We start from the raw sequence: 18,210 nt of genomic DNA, 5'->3' as shown, positions 1-18,210 counted from the left end.
TAAAAAAAAATGCCATATTCCTGTTTTGAACACCTCTTTAAATATTACTTCGGAATGTTGTCAGTGTTGCGTCCATTAATATTTTACAGTGGGGAAAATGCGAGTAAAATTTGCTGTTATAAACTTTTATAATAGTTTCCAGGTTTGTTTCAAAATTTATATGAAACGAACCGAAATAACATTTCAAATACACATAGGCCTAACACACTTAAAGAAACCAACCTTTTTTGATACATTTTTTGAACTATCAGGAGCATTTGTTGGGAAAAATTTGGAACTGAGATCTGAAAAGTAATCAAGATGGAATATAAATCGGGGAAAAGTAAGAAGGAAAAAAATGCATTTATTTAGTCTAGACTCTAGACCGACCGCAGTCAGTCACTGCTTTTACCTTTCATGCTTTATTAAAATTGTGTAACGTATTTTATGGATGCCTTCGTCTCTTGAGTCTATGGCACAAGCCAGCCACGCGACCAACTCATTAACATTTTAGCGAGCGGATGAATCCACAGCATGCGGTGATGCGGCGATATATAAAATCTCTATATCACGGTAATTGTGTATTTCAGTTTAGGTACACGGGCAAGTACCAACATATACGTTCTGTTGAAATAGTAGGAAGTTGAAAAGTCTATTTCTTTCTGTATAGAACCCCGTTTTATCAGTTTACCCGTTTTCTGCCAAACCAACTGGCAGCGACAAGCAGATAGTTGCACGCTTTTGCTCCGTGCCACGGAAGTATTTTTAAAGGCAAGCCAAAGAGTGTTCTGAGGCCAATGGTTTTTGCCTCGCAAATCTTACACCGCCGCCGCTAGCTTGGAGCTCCTTGTATTTTTGTTTTGTTCTGGTGCCGGTTAATTTCTGCCGTTGGAATAGTCTTAAGCGCACTTTGGATAACACCCTTGGACCGTGGACAAGGAAACATACATTATTGAACCAACCTTTTTACAAGAAACGATAAGGTAAGGGTAGTAGAAATGTGAAAATTTTAGTAAAACATGGAAGTGTACTGCAAACGTAAAACGTGCATGAGCCTCTGCTCAGCTGATGCGAAGTGAATAAGTGACAGCACCGGGTCAGTCATGACAAGTCGACAATTTTATTAACCTCGCACAACAGATGGAGTGAATCTTTAAATAGTGATGTTGAATTATGTCATTTTGTATCATATGTTATTTTGTCCGGAAGAAAAGAAATGTTTGAGTATTTAAGACGGGTACCGTACAGAGCCAGCCCCGGGTGCGAAGCTCGTGTTGTATACCTGGATGCCCGCCCCCCGTATGTGACATATGTATCTCGTGCTATAACCTTTGCTACATAGCGCGTACGGGAACTTGCTACATTTGTAACTGCGCACGTGGGGAAGTTAAATGCACGTGGGTCGAGGGCAAAAGATAGCTTTAACAGTTTTAATAAGAATAAATTTTGTTATAAAATGTGACTATAATATGTGCGGAGACTCCCAAAGGTGTTGCGGAAGTCGCCGGTGAACATGGAGTGGGTGTGCTAATGTTGAATGAAACGAGTTGGAAAATGAAAAACACATCGATTTTAGTTGCGATTTTCAATTTGTATTTATATATTAAAAAACGTATTAAAATTTTAAATGTCATTTAATGATTTACGATTAGGTCTTCACGATATTCAGCTTTGACATGTTAAAAACGTATGTTTATGCACAATATAGGGATTGTGCCGTGGTAAAAAATCAAAAGGGCAGTAGTGTTCCTATTAAATACATGCAATATTAAGGATGTTTCTCATTACCGGTTCTCCCATATTACCCATATAGAGAAAATGCAATTCATGTTTTTACCATGCATGTTTACTGGGTCTGGGGTTTCAAACCTTGTTGGTACGAATTGAGTTTAGGCCTAGCCAGTTAAACTGTCATTTTAAATAACCAAAAGTGAAAGTCCGCAAGGTCAGGAAGCAAGCAATAATTTTACCGTACAGGAAAAAGTATAATAACGTAGGCCCAGTTTGTAATAATAAAATAATCCGTCCAAATACCCTGTACCGTTATATTTATATTCAGTTGATAATGAACTTCACAATTTTACATGTGTATTGAATTCAATTCTTTGTGTGCACAAATTGGAAGCTGTATAGTAAACACACCGGCTTTTCATCGGTAGGCAGTTGTTTGGGGTCAATGGTGCACATCGACCGCTACTCGCACGTGGCCCACCAGAAATAGCTCTTGAATAAGATTTTGTTTTGTCTGGGCCAATCCGCTGAATTTTATGAATGGATCGACTTGATAACCCTTTTGTTGTCTGAAGGGACCATTAACAGTACACAACATAATAATAGTGACAGCGGTCGCGTGCCGTGTATTGTCAATCAAAAACCTAAAAGTAGTTCCCCGTGGTGCACACTTCATTGCAACATTGGGAACCCAGCATGTTACAGAAAATGTAGACACGAGTTTTTAAAGTCAAATTACTACCGCAGGAAGTATCAGTATACCGGTAAATCATTCTGTAGTTGAATTTGAAACTGATGAAAGATCAAACTGAACCAAAAAAAAAAAAAGTTTTGACTGAAAATAAACATGCAACTTTTAACATTGTGCATATTTCTCAAATTCTGAATACCTAGGTTTCTTTATTTAGCTATTTTATTTAGATAGTAGAATCCCGGAAAAGAGGAGTTGGATACATAATAAACAATAGACTTCACAAGTTGTGCTGTATGGACAAAACTTTGTAAATTGTACTTCTAGTTGTGGTTTCCATAATGCATGATAATTGATATGATCATGATGATAGGGCTGTTAATATAATTATTGTCCTTACTTTGGCTTGATTGAAACCGCCAGAAAATGCAATAAATTTTTCTTGATTTTTAATTATATATTTTGAAAATAAAATGACTGGAGATTAATAAAACGAAAATATATCATGCACCAGGTTGTTTAAAATATTGAAAACGGAAATCCCGACAGATTCTAAAATAGGCATAGGCTACATTCATCTTCCAACTTTGTAAACATTATTTATTGAACCTTGCGATCAACATCAAGTGAAAATTGCACTGAACATGCAATAGATGGCATTTTAGGCAGAAAATAAGTTCCGGACCAATCAATTACCGTGAGATGGCCAGTAAAGTAACTTTACAAATGACTGACGAAACTTCGAAAGTGACAATTTCAAAACTATTCATTTCAAAACTGGTTTGGTTCGAAAGATAATTTCCAACTTGAAATCATAGATTTTAAATTTGTTGTAAAATGCGAAATGTAAAAGCAAAAATCTTGAATGGGATGAGGAACTCTTTGAGCAAAGTTGGAAGACCACCGTCTTGACGTGGACGGTGATGGTGACCGATCAAGCTTTAATTTTGGACGCAACAAGTTCCGTGTCTTCGACAGTAGTGAATTTCGCTTAAAATCATGCCAAAAGAGCAAAGAACAAGAATTTTAGCTATTCCGAGCCGTACCAGAAATCTCCGACCGGAAACGTGGATGTTTCCTGTCCGTGGCCGGATCCTAACAATTGGTAGGCTACCTGGCTCTGAGACGAAAATGGCTGTCCTGAAGAGGAAAGCTTAAACATGTTTTGTACCCACCGGCTTATCGTTCCCTTGCACATGGACGGTGAAGTAGAGGACGTTGCCCGAACGCAAGGTGGAAGATGGCCCCGGGGGGGGGCACTCACATTTTTTTTGGGTAGGGGTGTGCCACCGCCAGTTTCGAACTCGAGGTCTAGGGAACTGATCGCCCGTCAAAAAGGGAGGGTCTAGGGAACTGATTGGCCGGTCAAAAAAGGGGGGTCTTGGGAACTGATCAGCCGCCAATGGGGGTCTCGAGAACTGATCCAGGGTAATTTTCTAATTTTTTTGTTGCATTTTTGCCACAGATTTTCGAAAAAATCGATTTCGATTCTTGTCAAAAATTGTGCATCGAATTAAGTATATGTCGGGATGAAAAATAAATTAAATGTATCTCAACATCTGGACCTGGATCATTCCAAGCAGAATGTCTGCATCACACTTAGGGACCGATCGTTATTTACGGCAGGGTGGGGGATGGGCGTTTTTTTGGAAAAAAATATCAACACAAATTTTCGCGTTCCCCCCTCGCGTCCGCTCAAAATTTCCGCGTTCCCCCTTGTTTTCCCAATTTCTCCATTTAAAACTTCACAATCCCGCCCCTCCTGGTTCAACTAAAAATTTCAGGTTCCCCCCTCTCAAGACTAAAAAAAATTGTGTTCCCCTAAGTTTTCCCATTTACCCCCCTGCCATAATAACGATCGCTCCCTTAGTAGGGAGCCTACAGGGATCTATTCTATACGATGATTTTTATTTTTGGGTGGATCATTTAGAAAGGATAAAATTCAAATTGAGAAAATATTCCAGGTATGACTTGTACTTACCAGAACACGATCATGTTAGAAATTAATATTTTGTTCTGGGTCTGATTATTCGGACTAACTTGTAGGCCTACTATAACATCCAGATCATAAGAAAATGACAAATAGCCTAAATTCCCTGTACTGGCCTACTTTCTCACCTACTGAATAATTATAGCAGCAGTAGGCCTACTACAAGCCTGAGATTGCCGCAAAGAAAAACATTATAATTAATAGTTTTATGTGAATGGATCGAGCCATTTTAATGTCAAGTGTGCAGAATTCGGCAGTCTTTCCACCAGGCTGATAGATCGAAAATCACTTCTAAATTCATTATTCGGGCCAGCCAATGAAGTGTACATATTTGAGGTACTATTATAGTCATAATATTTACTTCCAGTTTTATTCCCAATGATGGTCTCAATTCATCAAAATGTTCATGTCACCATCATCATCATCAGCTGAAAAGCCGATGATTTTCAATGTAGACAGCACATGCACAGCTCGCTCAAGTTTCGAGTGATATGTTTACATTTTGAAAACAATCACAAAACTAGCCCAGTGTTGCCTAAAAAGGAGCCCAAAATTCACCTTATTCCTTACAATGTGTTAAATGGGGAAGAAAATGATGGAAAATCCCCATTGAAGGAAGCTTTTGGGCTTGAAAAAGTAGCTTTGGGCGAGATTTTGGGCTTGTAGCCGGAAAACATGCCAATCTATTGTCAATGAGAGCGGAGATGATGAATTCTGTGAGTCTAGCTTAACGGCTAGAAAAAAAATTGAGTCATCAGAGCGGCAATCAGTGAATTCAGGGGTCTAGGGAACGCCAGCGGCTCTGAAAAAGGGGTCGTCGCCGCGGCACATACCCGTATAGCTGGCAAATGTGAGTGCCCCCCCCGGGAAGATGGCCTGGGTATCGTAGGCCTAAAGTATTTTATACGTTGGCAAAAGATAAAAGTTCAAAGTTGCATACAAAAACAACTCAATGATATTTTGAGCTATTTTGAATTTTCTTAAAACTCAAGTGAAAAGCAGTGCGCAGTTGGGCAGGCTTCACCCTTGTGCTTGAGCCTTTCGACAGGCTTCAGCTTTTGACCAAATGAAAATATCAAGCTTTTGACCACAATGTTGTGAAGTTTTAATGCCACAACTCTAATTTAATTTAGTAGAATCAATGGTTATCAACGTCAATTGCATTGTTGTAAATTCCAGAATTTTTAGTCCCCAGAAATTTGAAAACTGAAAAAGCAATCCTGGACTGGTAGTTTTTCGACCAAATTCCTGGAGGAATAAAATAAATGCTGCACGCTCAAAAGGAGTAGTGGACTACCTAAAGTTTAGTTGTTTATTTTCTGTGATAATGTCATGTGAATTTCAAAAACGGCCAATTGTTGCTCCAAGTAGGCCTACTTGAACTAAATAAAATAAGGCCTACAAGTGCAACATCTTTTTAAGATGTCAAAATAGTTTTATCTTGTAAAGCTGTCAAAATATTAAAATATAGGCCCTACAGTCTTTAAACCAATTTGGCTGAATTTGTCCAATTGTAATAGGCTGGTCTACTGTGTTGTGATCTAAGTGTGTGCTATAAAGCAGTGCTCGAAATACAGGGGAGCATATCGGTAGGCACACATTGATTTTCATGGGTTTTTGGTGCAACGCCAACGGCCCACAAAATGTTGCCCTGGTAAGGCCATCTTAATTTAATAGTTTGTCTCAAAGCCCCCGTGCGCAAAACTAAAATTGCCCGCTTTTTGCATGTTATTCAGTTTTTTCCCGCTGTTTTTTTGTGGCAAATCCACCATTCCACCACACACAAATCTCACATCTGACATATCACCAGACGTCAAAATAGCAAAATGGTAAATCTCATTGAAATTCTTCTTGACCAGTGTAACCTCCTTGAAAGAAAAGGTGGTATTATTGTCAAGAGATCACACAGATGAAAAAAAAGTAAAACAAAATGCATTTTGCATTGGGTTTTGGCTTTGAGACAAACTATTAAATTCAGATGGCCTAAGGTGGACTCTATGCTGATTGCTGATTTCAACATTCAATGGCAATATATGACCATTTATTTGCAAATCTGAAGTCATCCGAAATGTGGACCTGGGTAACATGCAAATGTTGCAAACCGAGTTCTGGTTCAAATGTGAAAATTGATGAGGGCCTGCCTGTTGATTTCTAACTCAAAAGACCAGAATGGTCCTGGAAGATTGAGCTTATTTCAAGCACTGTGCACACAAGTGAAATGAAGTGAAAATTGGTCACACGCACAATTTGTTCCCGAATATCCCAGTAAACCAATCTCAAAATAAACCCCCGGACACCGGAGTCACTCCAAAAATGATAATTTGCAGAGAAATCATCTCAAATATATTGTATTAATCCTAAAGATCAAAATCAAGAAAAATTATATAGTGTCGGACTCCCGAGATATGAAGATTTTTATTTATAAACGGTTCTGAGAAGGGACTCGTTTTGATCGTGAAAAAAATAGTGTCGGATTCCTGTGATTCGAACATAAAACAGTTCTGAGAAGGCCCAGAAGGGACTTATTTTGAACATTAGGCTGGTCTACTGAATTTAATTCAACCTGCAACCTGCAAACCGTGTTTATTATCATGTATAGTGAATGTCTCAAAAGGTCAAGCATTTGAACGAAGGTTGAACCGATTTCTGTTAAGTTAATGCAGAACTCTGTAGACCCAGGTCCGGGCCCAGGTCTACATGTACATAATAGTTGGTGAACAAAGTTTGTGAAATTAAGTGTTCCTGAAAGATAAGTAAAGGACTTCCTGTTGGTGGATGGGATATACTTCCTGTCCCTGAAAGTAGAAGGAACATGGTGGGAAACTAGTCATGTTTTGATAAGAATGCTGCCTGAAATTTGCTGAAAGTAAATTTATAGGCCCTTAGATACTAAAAGGAAGATGGTGGAAAATAGTGCTGCCTTGGCATTTCATTTAATGTCTCGGAGACATGGTGCAAGTGCAACTAAAAAAAACCAAATCAGTTGAAAAAAGATAATACCAGGTCCTCCTGACTGCTTTAAATTTTCTGGTAGTCCAGTGAGATATTGTCATCTACTGCATGGTCAGGGACTTTCTTTTTGAAATGATAGTGTAGTGCTCTTCTGGTCAAATTTCTCTTGCACAACTTAAGAGGAGGTATAGACATGATAGAGGAGCAATTCACCTCATCATCGTCGGCAATGTGCTCGTATCCGAGTATTCGTACCTACTACATGTACCTCATACTCATGACCAATTTGTACATTTGTTATAGATAACAATTTACTAGATACATGAAGCCTTGAAGATGACACATTTATAACAAAAAATGTGAAGATGTTAAATATGGGATTTTAAAAAGCAGATGGTTTGTCAAGGTGATTGCACTTGTGCACTTTTCCGTGCTGTCAACATATCACACACGAAGCATTCATTATATTAGCTTACATCAATCAATTATGCAAATTAGTGGATCAATTCAAAATTAATGAATATATGGCAGTGTTAATATGCTAAACTGATCAATTATCATGCAGAAATGTTTAAGCTGTGTTCTGGATGAATCCTTCAAGTGTTAAACAGTACCCCCCCCCTCCACAGATGTATGTATGCAACAAAATGATAAAAGCAGTGGCATAACCAGATTTCCAAATTTCATTCCATAGAGGACTCCCATTCCATCCACTAACCCTTACCTGTGTAAAGCCTTGTCTTGAAGTTATTGGGCCCTGGGCATCATGCTGGAACATTGTCTGACCAGGGAGGTGTCCGGTCTGACACCACCTAGGTTTAATTAAAAGAAATTTTAAAAAAGATGTAAAGGCTAAACACAAGGTGTTGTTGTTTTGGGGTCTCAATATGAAGAGTAATGTAGCAGCATTGGACTGTGTTGCAACCAATAGGCCAACATTATTGGCAGAAATTTGCAACTTGAGTTGCAATTTGGTGATAATATACTAGATCAGATGATACGGAAACTGATCAAAAAACATTTTCAGGGCATAAAGCAGCACTCTATTTCTTATTTTCCTATAAAATGAGCTCTTCCTATATTTTTCTAGGTTTCAAAATGTCCTATATAATAATTCATATTTTAGGAAATATCACTTTTTTCACTTACAGTGAATAGAAAATATTTGCCAATGCCTCTCCTTGTACTTGACATTGTTGATATTTCATTTTTTTTCTGGCCATATTATGTGTTGCAAATAGGGGCGCTAATTAGGAACGGCCTTTCCCCAAGTCTGAAAACTTGCAGAGGGCACAGTAAGGGTGGGGTCATTTATTAGCTTCAATACAAGTATTTGGATGTTTTCATAGTGCCGAATGACCATAACTTTACTTGGAAGGTAAGCTTTAAATAAAGAAAAGTATCACTTTTTTCACTATTGAATTTTTTGCAAAATTGAAAATATTTGCCTCTCCCTGGGCTTGACATTGTTGATACTTTTTTCTGGCCATATTTATGTAGGGCGCTAATTAGGAACAGCTTTTTCCCCAAGTCTGAAACATTGTAGAGGGTGCAGTAAAGGTGGAGTCACTTAACTTTTGTAATGGAATTTATTTGGTGGGCCCTTAATAATTTCTTGTTTGCAAAATATGAAGACTCACTGGGTGGGTGCAAATGGACAAGGGCAGTTAGTGGAATGACTATGGTACCATACGGTACTATTATAATATAATATTATTTAAAATTAGGTGAGAAACAACTTTGAAATTTACATGAAAATTTATGGATTCCATTTTATTTGGTGATCATTTAATTTATAATGAGATAAAATTGACAGTTTGTCATCAAAAAGATCCATGATACCATACTATTTTTATGGCATTTTCATATTTGCGTCTTTGTTTTTATAAGCCACTATTTTTTCAAGATGATGCTCATTTCTGTAGCCCTAATTATTCATGCTGCATAAGTTGAATTTAGGCCAAGCGTGAAATGCGGCCCATAGGCATGTCCTGCTTGCATGTCTAATGAAGGTTGGAGTTCAAGTTGGTGGCCATTTTGCTAGAACTACCATTTTAAAGTGGTTTGTCACATTACCATGTCCATGAATGAATAAAAATTCCTTTAAAAAGGAAATGGGCGTACCAAAGAAAAGTGCCCATAGCTACTTGAATTTAGAGCTACTTTGGACACTTTTTGGCTTCACATTGGACCAACTTTTTTTTTGAGCCGTCAGTTTTATATAAAGTTACAGCATTTTTGGATTGATTATGATGCATCACTTTTAAAAGCCACCATTTTAAAAGATTGTTTTTGGTGCCCTGACAGTGACACAGGAAAAATATTTGGGCCAAGGGATCATGACAAGGTGAATGACAAGACATGAAAGGGGTTCATTATTAAATTTCTATGTAAAATATTCTCCAAGCTGACCCAACCCAAGCTAATCATTTGATTTTGCATGTCGCCACATCCCCCACACCCCACACCCACTCACCTACACTGGCTTGCCTTCACTTTCCAATCAGCTAGCCCTTTTATAAGACCCGAAGTATCCTTGTAAATGCAAATTTTTAAAAAAAATTAAAGGATTTCTACAAACTCGCGCACATTTGCACAAAAAGCAATGATGAAATTAGTGACATTCTGAATATAATCCGCCGTGTTCTTCTGTGACCTATGTATTACTCTTTTAATAGCAGGAAAGACAAAATGAGACCAATCTAACGATAGACATGTTTATGACGTCTAATTTGGGGTAGGTTTCTAGAGCACTGTGGATCAAAGTAGATTTATTTGTGGGCTAGACAAGTGTATTTCATCTCTCGTTAATCTCTCCCTCGCACTGAATAAAACAAAAATCACTCCAGTGCATTCGCATAATGATTTATTGTGATACATGACTTGGCAACATAGTTACATATCATAATTGTGCTAAAATAGGCTCTGGTTTTGAGTGCTGGTATCTGACGCTGCATCGTTTCCTGTTAAAATGGTACGGTACTTAAAAATGTGCTTGGATTAATTTTACATGTACGGATATGGTCAGTCATGTAGGACCAATTGGCAAGATTTAAAATAAATGGCTGTATTTTTGAAGTAAATGCATGCAAAACAATATCGGGATGAAATGTTTTGAATATGTTGATGTGCATTACAGATTATCTTTTCAAAGACTGGGGCATCTAGTACTTCACTATCATGAAGTAAACAAAATTTATTTATAAAATAATAAACAAAATATTTAGATATGTGCAAAATGTTTTTTGTTTTATTTTAATAATTACAAAATAATTAATATATAAACAGACTACATAAACTACTGTGTTTGAAATGGTATAATGGTGTGTGCCACAGACATCATTATCATAGATGGGATATACCCTATTGTGGATTTGGCCATTGCATTGCTGTGTACCGTACATATTTTAAGGTGCAATATGTTTGTGTTATGTATTCACCCTTTCCAACAGAAGACTAGTTCATAGGATATTCATGTTAGGCCAAGCAAAATAAATAACATGTATATCATCCGGATTTTTTCAATTTGGTGAGGGAGGCCCTTATTATTAATTTGTTACAAATTTACTGTTAGTTTCTGTGTAATATTGCAACTGCAAAGGCATTGAGAGGCCCTAATACTTTTATTTCCCCAAAGCCTTAGGCCTACCCTTAGCTTGAAGGAAGTGTTTTCAATGTGTTTATAAATAACAAGAACTTCTCAACATGTCTTCATCGCAACAATTTGAGAAACAATTAAAGTAAGGGAGCAAATAAGGAAAATATCAAAAATATTTGAAAATTTGTGTTGGATGGGGATGAATCATGATACATGTTATTTATTTTACTTGGCCTTGTGCAAAATATATTTTATTTTTAAGGGTCTTCTATTTTTTTGGAATTTGCTATTCCTTGTGAAAATATATTGATACTGTCAATACAATATATATATGAGCATCATTCATTCACCATGTCTAATCCATGCCCCCAGACGGTGTCGTCGGTCTGACTCGGTCACTGAAGGATGAGCTACGTCACAATGGTGAGATAGTAGTCTGCAGCGACCTGACCTAAGCCGCTCCTCTCTAGCGCTTATAGTGAACTATCGGTATAGAAATGCTCAAGGCAAGCATCTGCATCGCTAATCAGGGATGCCCATTGCATTGTCGTTGACCCAAATTCAATCTGCAGTATCGCACACCCTGAACATTTCATTTTTTTCTCCTTCTTGTTATGCCCACAAATTCAATACCGTACATATGATGACGTCACCTATGTGAAATGAAGGAGCACTCATTTGTTAAAGATGAGATTTGGAGGATGAGAAAATTAAACATTGGTATGAAATCCCTTGCTCAAGCTTGCATAAATCAAGCCATTGATATTGGAGTTGAAATGAACCGTTTAAAATAAATTGAAGATATTTTGTTCCTGATAAGCTATATTTGGACACTGTTTTATTTTGCATTAATTTTTTTAAGTGCTTATTTCTTTTTTTAAGGATTGTTCAGTTTGATTTTCACACACTTGGCAAATGACCCATTTCAATTTTTTGTAACAGTTTCATTCAACTTGTGACTTGCAGAAAATGTCCTTGGCACCAATGTTGCAAATTGAATAATGTTGCTCAATGTGATTGTGATTGACTGAATGTAGCAAAAGAACAGACCGATTTCATTTTGTTAGGAAGTGAACACATGCATGTGCTGTAAGAGCATTGCTTATTGCCCAGACAACATGGAAGACTTGCTTCCTGATTGATAATATTACATCATAGTTGATGGCACAATTCAGGTCAGTGGCTCGCACGTCTTGTTGTTTCCACTAGCATGTGGACAGCTATTGTATCTGGGGATGAGATTATGGTACTGTGACCTATCCAGAAGAACTTGGCAAGGGTCACTAGAAGGTTGCTGAAGAAGGGTCATTCATAGAATGAATTTCCGAGTGAATGCGAAACCTACAACATACAGTATCTTCATTGCAAGTTTTGCAATGTATTAAGCCAGTATATTTGCGTAAAGATATTTTCATGATTTGGGCTTGAAATTTAGCCATTTCTAGGCTGCTCAATTCTGTCCCTATGTACAGTGCAATGCATTATTTGTAATATTTCATGTATTTTTCATTGCACGGTTGCTGCTAGGTTCCCAAAAACTTTTTCTATTAATAACCACTATAAGTGACTGAAAATAAAGAGGAATTTGACATTTGAAAAGTATGTTAATATTCATGAATAATCATCAAAAATTCTGAATCTGATCATCTTGTTAGACTAGTCTGTCAGGATTTGAGCTTTCAAGAAATCTTTCTTTTGAAGGAAAAGTGCACTCTGGAATTAATATTTATATTACGCATTTGGAATTCAAATTCAGTGTTTTATTTTAAGCTAAATTAAGCCGAGATTCATTGTAGAGTGTGCCAAATGAAAATATCACAGCATTTAAAATATTTTGAAATAAGTATCGTCAATTTACTCAAAATTGAGATTTGAGAATTTATTTAAACGGTTTAGGAAGTTGTTCAAAATTGGCAAAGCGTGAAAATTGCTGCTTTTTAAAATACCGTATTCATGTTTTTAAGTTAAATTATGTCGCAAACTTGCCTCTCTTGGAAACTTCAATAAATGTTATGTTCATGAAACCCAATTACTCAAAGATTACAAGATCTTTGGATCTTTACACTTTACAATAAATTATCTCGACTCCCTCAATAGTTTTCAAACATGAAATTGCTATTAAAGCGGGATTACCATCAAAAAGTATCCTTGTTGCGAATTCAGATCGGTACTTGTTAAGTTGCGTCACATTTACTGCAGGCCATCAGATATGAAAATTAAACATAATCCCATATTTTCTCAAAGAATCTGCGTTCCAAACTTGCATATTGAATTTTATTCTGAAAGTAAGACTATTTGGTGTATAATTGGTATCATCTTGCATGTATCAAATTGCTGATGATGATTGCAAAAGCATCAAGGTTTTGGAATGTTCTGAAAAAAATTAATCCTGCGAAAATGATGTTGCCTTGACACAGTAATGTGATGAGACATATATTACAGGAAACGAGATCTGGGTTCCATTTTGCTCCTGTAATCCCATGAGTTGTCATTCAGTACGTATGACCGAGAGGATAATGCAGTATGTTTGGGGTCTACCATGTTCCTGGTATATCACATCGTCGACGGGGACCACCGTTATTTAGAGCTTGGGGCATGTCATTCAGTCGGTAACTGCAGTATTGAATTCGCATGCCGCCGTGGTTTTATCTGCATACGATTATTATAATACGAGTTGAGCTATTAATAGAAATGTGAACATTATATTTGGGTCATAATTTATCATCATGAGAAAATGATGCGAAATGTGGAAGTAGTGAGAAGATATCAAATGCCCAAGCATGATCATGTAGATGGCTTGTAGAAAATTATCCTTTCGTAATTCAAGTAATGCTGGGTAAAATTCTCCATGGCAACGGTAAGATGTTGTAACATTCAAACAGATGCACTGGTATTCATTTTCTTGGACAAATAGATCAAATTTCATTGGATTTGTATCCGGTGTTGCGTATTGATCCACATGTATAATGCACCACACTACCAAGGCGCTTTTTTGTCTTTGCTTGCCTTCCTTTTTTGCCGGCATAATACGTGCGACATCAATGCACGTTCTTTTCAATATAATAACCGCACTTTATTTAACTAATTCATATAGAAGCCGGTGAAAGGAAGCCATAATTTGGACGGACAAAAGAGTGAAATCGTATATGACATGCTTTAGTACTACATCTCACTTTAATTTAACGAGAATTCTGAAAGGGCTTTTATTCAGAGATTAAGAAAATGGTTTCATGATGTTTCTCGCTTGGTTAACAGGTTTAAGTGGTTTATTTGATATGGAAAAATCAATTTCTTGCAATTATTCATTAAAATAGGTGTACAATGTATGCATAATCATTGAAACTTGACTAGGGGGTAACTATGGGCATGTAAATTACCCGCACTCATTTACTCTAATAAGTAGCAAGGAATTGACGATTTTCTGACAAATCCACAGAGAATTCCCAATTTTCGAGAGATGATCATTTTGGTAATGAACCAATTGTTTTTGATTAATGTATAACAAACTTCTTAGAAACTGAAAATGTTGTAAGTTGATTACATTTTATTGCAAAATATTGGTTTCAATCAAATTAGTTATAATTACAATCTGTGAAATTTGTTTTTCCTAAATGTACTCTGCAATTACATAAAAAGTAACTAAAAATGAAAAATATATATTTCTGAATAGCGGCTAAGCATTGCCCCATATCTTGAAGTGGTGATAATAACCGAATTTATAATGTATGTAGTGAAGCTGGATGGCTTTTAATTACTAACCAAAGGCGATGTAAACCAGACTGATTTTCCATAAACGAGTATATTACTGCCAGTACACTGTGGATGACCTTTGCTATATTGATCTATACTTTATGTAATATAAGACAAGATCGTTCTTGAGCTCACATCCCAAGTAGCGATATTTTCATCGAAAAATTATGCAGCGATATATTTTCATCGAAATTATGCCACAATATATCATAAGATATTGTCCTAGAATAGTAGCTTAGTCATAAGGCATACTAAAAGTAAACCTGAGCTACTTTCAAGTGCAATTTCTAAGTGGTCGCTTGCATTTAACCTCTCCCCAGCGCACGCGTGGGTGTCGATCATGGTTAAAGACTGAAATTTTCCTGGTTTAAATAGAATTATTGACCATATTTGTAATCGACATGGAACATGGAAGTTGTACCCAAGCATGCCTAGTATTTTTCTTGGAATATCAAAAAAAATGTCGTAATTTGAAACTTTTGTACAATAAGACCTTAGCCAGTGCAAATGTCTTGACTGCACCATTTATACACTAGGATCCACAGCATGCTCATCTATCAAGGCACAATTCTTTAACCCCAATACAGTTGTTCATTCATCAAATGACCTTTGAAAATTTGGGTACAAAAACTCATACTCTGTAACTTGAGATCAAATTTTTCACTATGATTGTTTAATTGAGGTTATTGAACTACGCCACTGGGATGAGGCCATTGTGGTCCTTAGTGATAGTACTACATGAAGTCAAAATGAAGACATGTGACAACTTGCAATATTGTATACTTCGATGATACGTCTCTTTCCATTATAAAAAATTAGGTTGATATTCTTAAAGAGTATTTTGATTACCTATGAATACGATCAAGACTTCAAATTACTATTAATTTTGAAAACATTTATTTCCCAAATAATTGATTGAGAAGTTGTATCGTTTCTCATAACAAGTAGGACAGCGCATCAAGACAGCTTGAATTGCATTTTGATTCGGAATAACTTGACGGAACATCATTGTTTGAACTGGGGGTAGAATTGAACAGGAAGATTAATATACAACAACAAAAATAAACATTACATTTTAATGAGTTTACTTTCCCCCTACAAGTATACAGTATTTCCCCTCGATCACATTAACAATATTGGAACTGGTATTTATTTACACAACATTTTTTAGTCAAAATAATATATGATCTAGAAACATTTATAATGCTAAGAGCATGTGTGTGCATGTTCTTTGCTCATTGCACGGACTGACTTTCAAATCCTTTTAGTTTACCAGACTTCATTTCCCGAGATGTGCTGACATTTTTCATTAATTACGGTTGGATACTAAAAGCAATATGTATGCTATTGAGACATCCTTGATTTCTGAGTATTGGTAATATTGGGACGATTTTTGATATGCGTGTAACAAATGATGAAGCAAATTCAATGTGATTTCACTGCCTTATCCATTATGCAAATAAAGTACGCTTCAGTCTATTGTACTCTGTAGGCGTAAAGACTAAAGAGTATATTATTTGAACCAATTTTTACTATTTGAAAACTTGATTATGCTTACAGAGCGTATGTAATACAATTATATGAATTAAGATTCTGACCTCTGTAAAGTACCACAGGGCAATTCGCATGATAATACAATAAAACAGGCGATGTGTATGGTTGTGGAATAGAACTAGAGACCTGTCCCCCAACATGGCTGCCATTTCAATTGTTACACCGTTCCGGTTGGTTTATTCCATAGGGTCTATATATGGACATGAATTGCATATCAGATATTGTGTAATGCAAATTGAGACAATACCCACACAAATTTATAATAACATAATAATTTCAATCTTAACCAAATACAAACCATTGTTTTTTACTTGCCTTGAAACATTCTAAGCAGAACCCTTTTACTTGCATACATGCATAAGTGAACATGAATATTACCAGCGGCTTGAACGCAGTCGTGCATACATTTAGTCTGTCTCCTTCATTCATTCATATATTCCATTCACTGGATTTAGTAGTTTGTATCCTTTGTTTTTAATTATTACAGACCCATTGTTAATTTGATGCCAATTTGTCTACTTCTGAGAACAAAAGCAAAACATTAAAAATTTTTGGAAAAAAATATTACAAAATGGTGGATGCTACTGTTGCCTGTGGCTATGATTACAACATAACTGTTACATGATCATCATTTCTGATTATGCAATTTTTTGTGATGTGATGAATAAACTGATGATTCATGATTAAAAGTTCCTTGATAATACCAAAGTAGTTTTAACATTTCCAACAATTCAGGGATGCAAGTTTTCAGGCTTTTGCCTGAATTCGGGCTTTTTTGTAGTCCTATAAAACACAATTGTTATTTTCAGCCCGTTTTAGGTTCTGTTGTCATTATTTTCACCGTTTTTCATGCTTATTCAGGCTTTTTGTCAAAAGTGCAGTTTCATCCCAGCAACAATTATGTACCGTACTGTTCAATAAAATTGCTCAAATACTAGGCTCATGTGAAAGGGGTAGCATTAGCCATCTGATTTGGGGGGGGGTATGATGCACAGGATGCATGCATGAAGGGGGGGGGGTACTCTGGCCATTTTTGTCATTTTGATTGGACAATAATACCATATCTGTGATGCAAGTTGTGTGTGGCTTGTGTACTTCAGCACTTTTTAGCTGGGCAGTGGTCACCTTTTCTTACTCAATAGCTTGTTGGTCTTGCACAACATTAGTTCTGGCCCAAAGCTGGCCCAGTTCTGACCAGGCTGCTATACCGCAGTGTTGTGGATGCTGCATAGTCTAACTGGTGTCCGAGATCTGCCGTAGTTTGCACAAATTAATTTTAGTGTGCAATTTGGGTAAACCTAGGGTAGACTAGTGTAAATATTAATCATTTCTGTTTACTTGTAACTTGTCAATAAATTGATTGTCATTATTTTTTGTGCATTTTCTACAGGAACATATCCCCCTTGGTGAAAATGGAAACACAAAGTGTACCAAGCACACAGCAAATGACAAATGGACTAAACGAGAAAGAGGACAGCAAAACAAACCTGATTGTGAACTACCTACCACAGGATATGACCCAGGATGAAATTCGTTCTTTGTTTAGCTCAATTGGTGCCATAGAATCATGTAAACTTATCAGAGACAAACGGACAGGTGAGTCTGCATTCCATATTGGGAGAAAATGGGATGAGGGGTGGTCCCCCGTTATTGGTTTTGAACTTATCAATTCGCCTTTTTATCCTGCTTTGTAGATTTTGATATAAAATTGGATCGATTGAGTCCATATTTATTGGTCAAGCTACAATTAAAACTCATAGCCAGACCAATAGATATTGGGCATAAAGCATCCAATTTTATCATTAATTAGGTTTTGGATATTATCTGAATGTTTTTCCTCTTGCTTTGTAGTTTTCAGCATTAGAAATCGATCATAATGTTGATCAAAAAGTGGTCTTGGTGTAGATGATTCGAGTAAATTATCAACATCTTGTAATTTTAAACTAATACTGGGACTCGCTTCAC

The 18,210-nt window shown here is 36.5% G+C and overlaps 1 protein-coding gene across 1 annotated transcript in view; it reads left to right on the top strand.

Moving 5' to 3' along the window:
- Window positions 1-528: 528 nt before the first annotated feature.
- Window positions 529-18,210, top strand: part of LOC140147516 (ELAV-like protein 3) — a 68,985-nt gene continuing 51,303 nt past the window's right edge. The window contains 2 exon segments of the mRNA XM_072169300.1: window positions 529-962; window positions 17,636-17,841. Coding sequence (XP_072025401.1) covers window positions 17,658-17,841 — 184 coding nt within the window. The 5' untranslated portion in view covers window positions 529-962; window positions 17,636-17,657.

Source organism: Amphiura filiformis, chromosome 1 (assembly GCF_039555335.1).
Source record: "Amphiura filiformis chromosome 1, Afil_fr2py, whole genome shotgun sequence".
Taxonomy (NCBI): domain Eukaryota; kingdom Metazoa; phylum Echinodermata; class Ophiuroidea; order Amphilepidida; family Amphiuridae; genus Amphiura; species Amphiura filiformis.
Note: the sequence above shows the minus strand (reverse complement) of the source record. Positions and strands in the feature narration are given on the sequence as shown.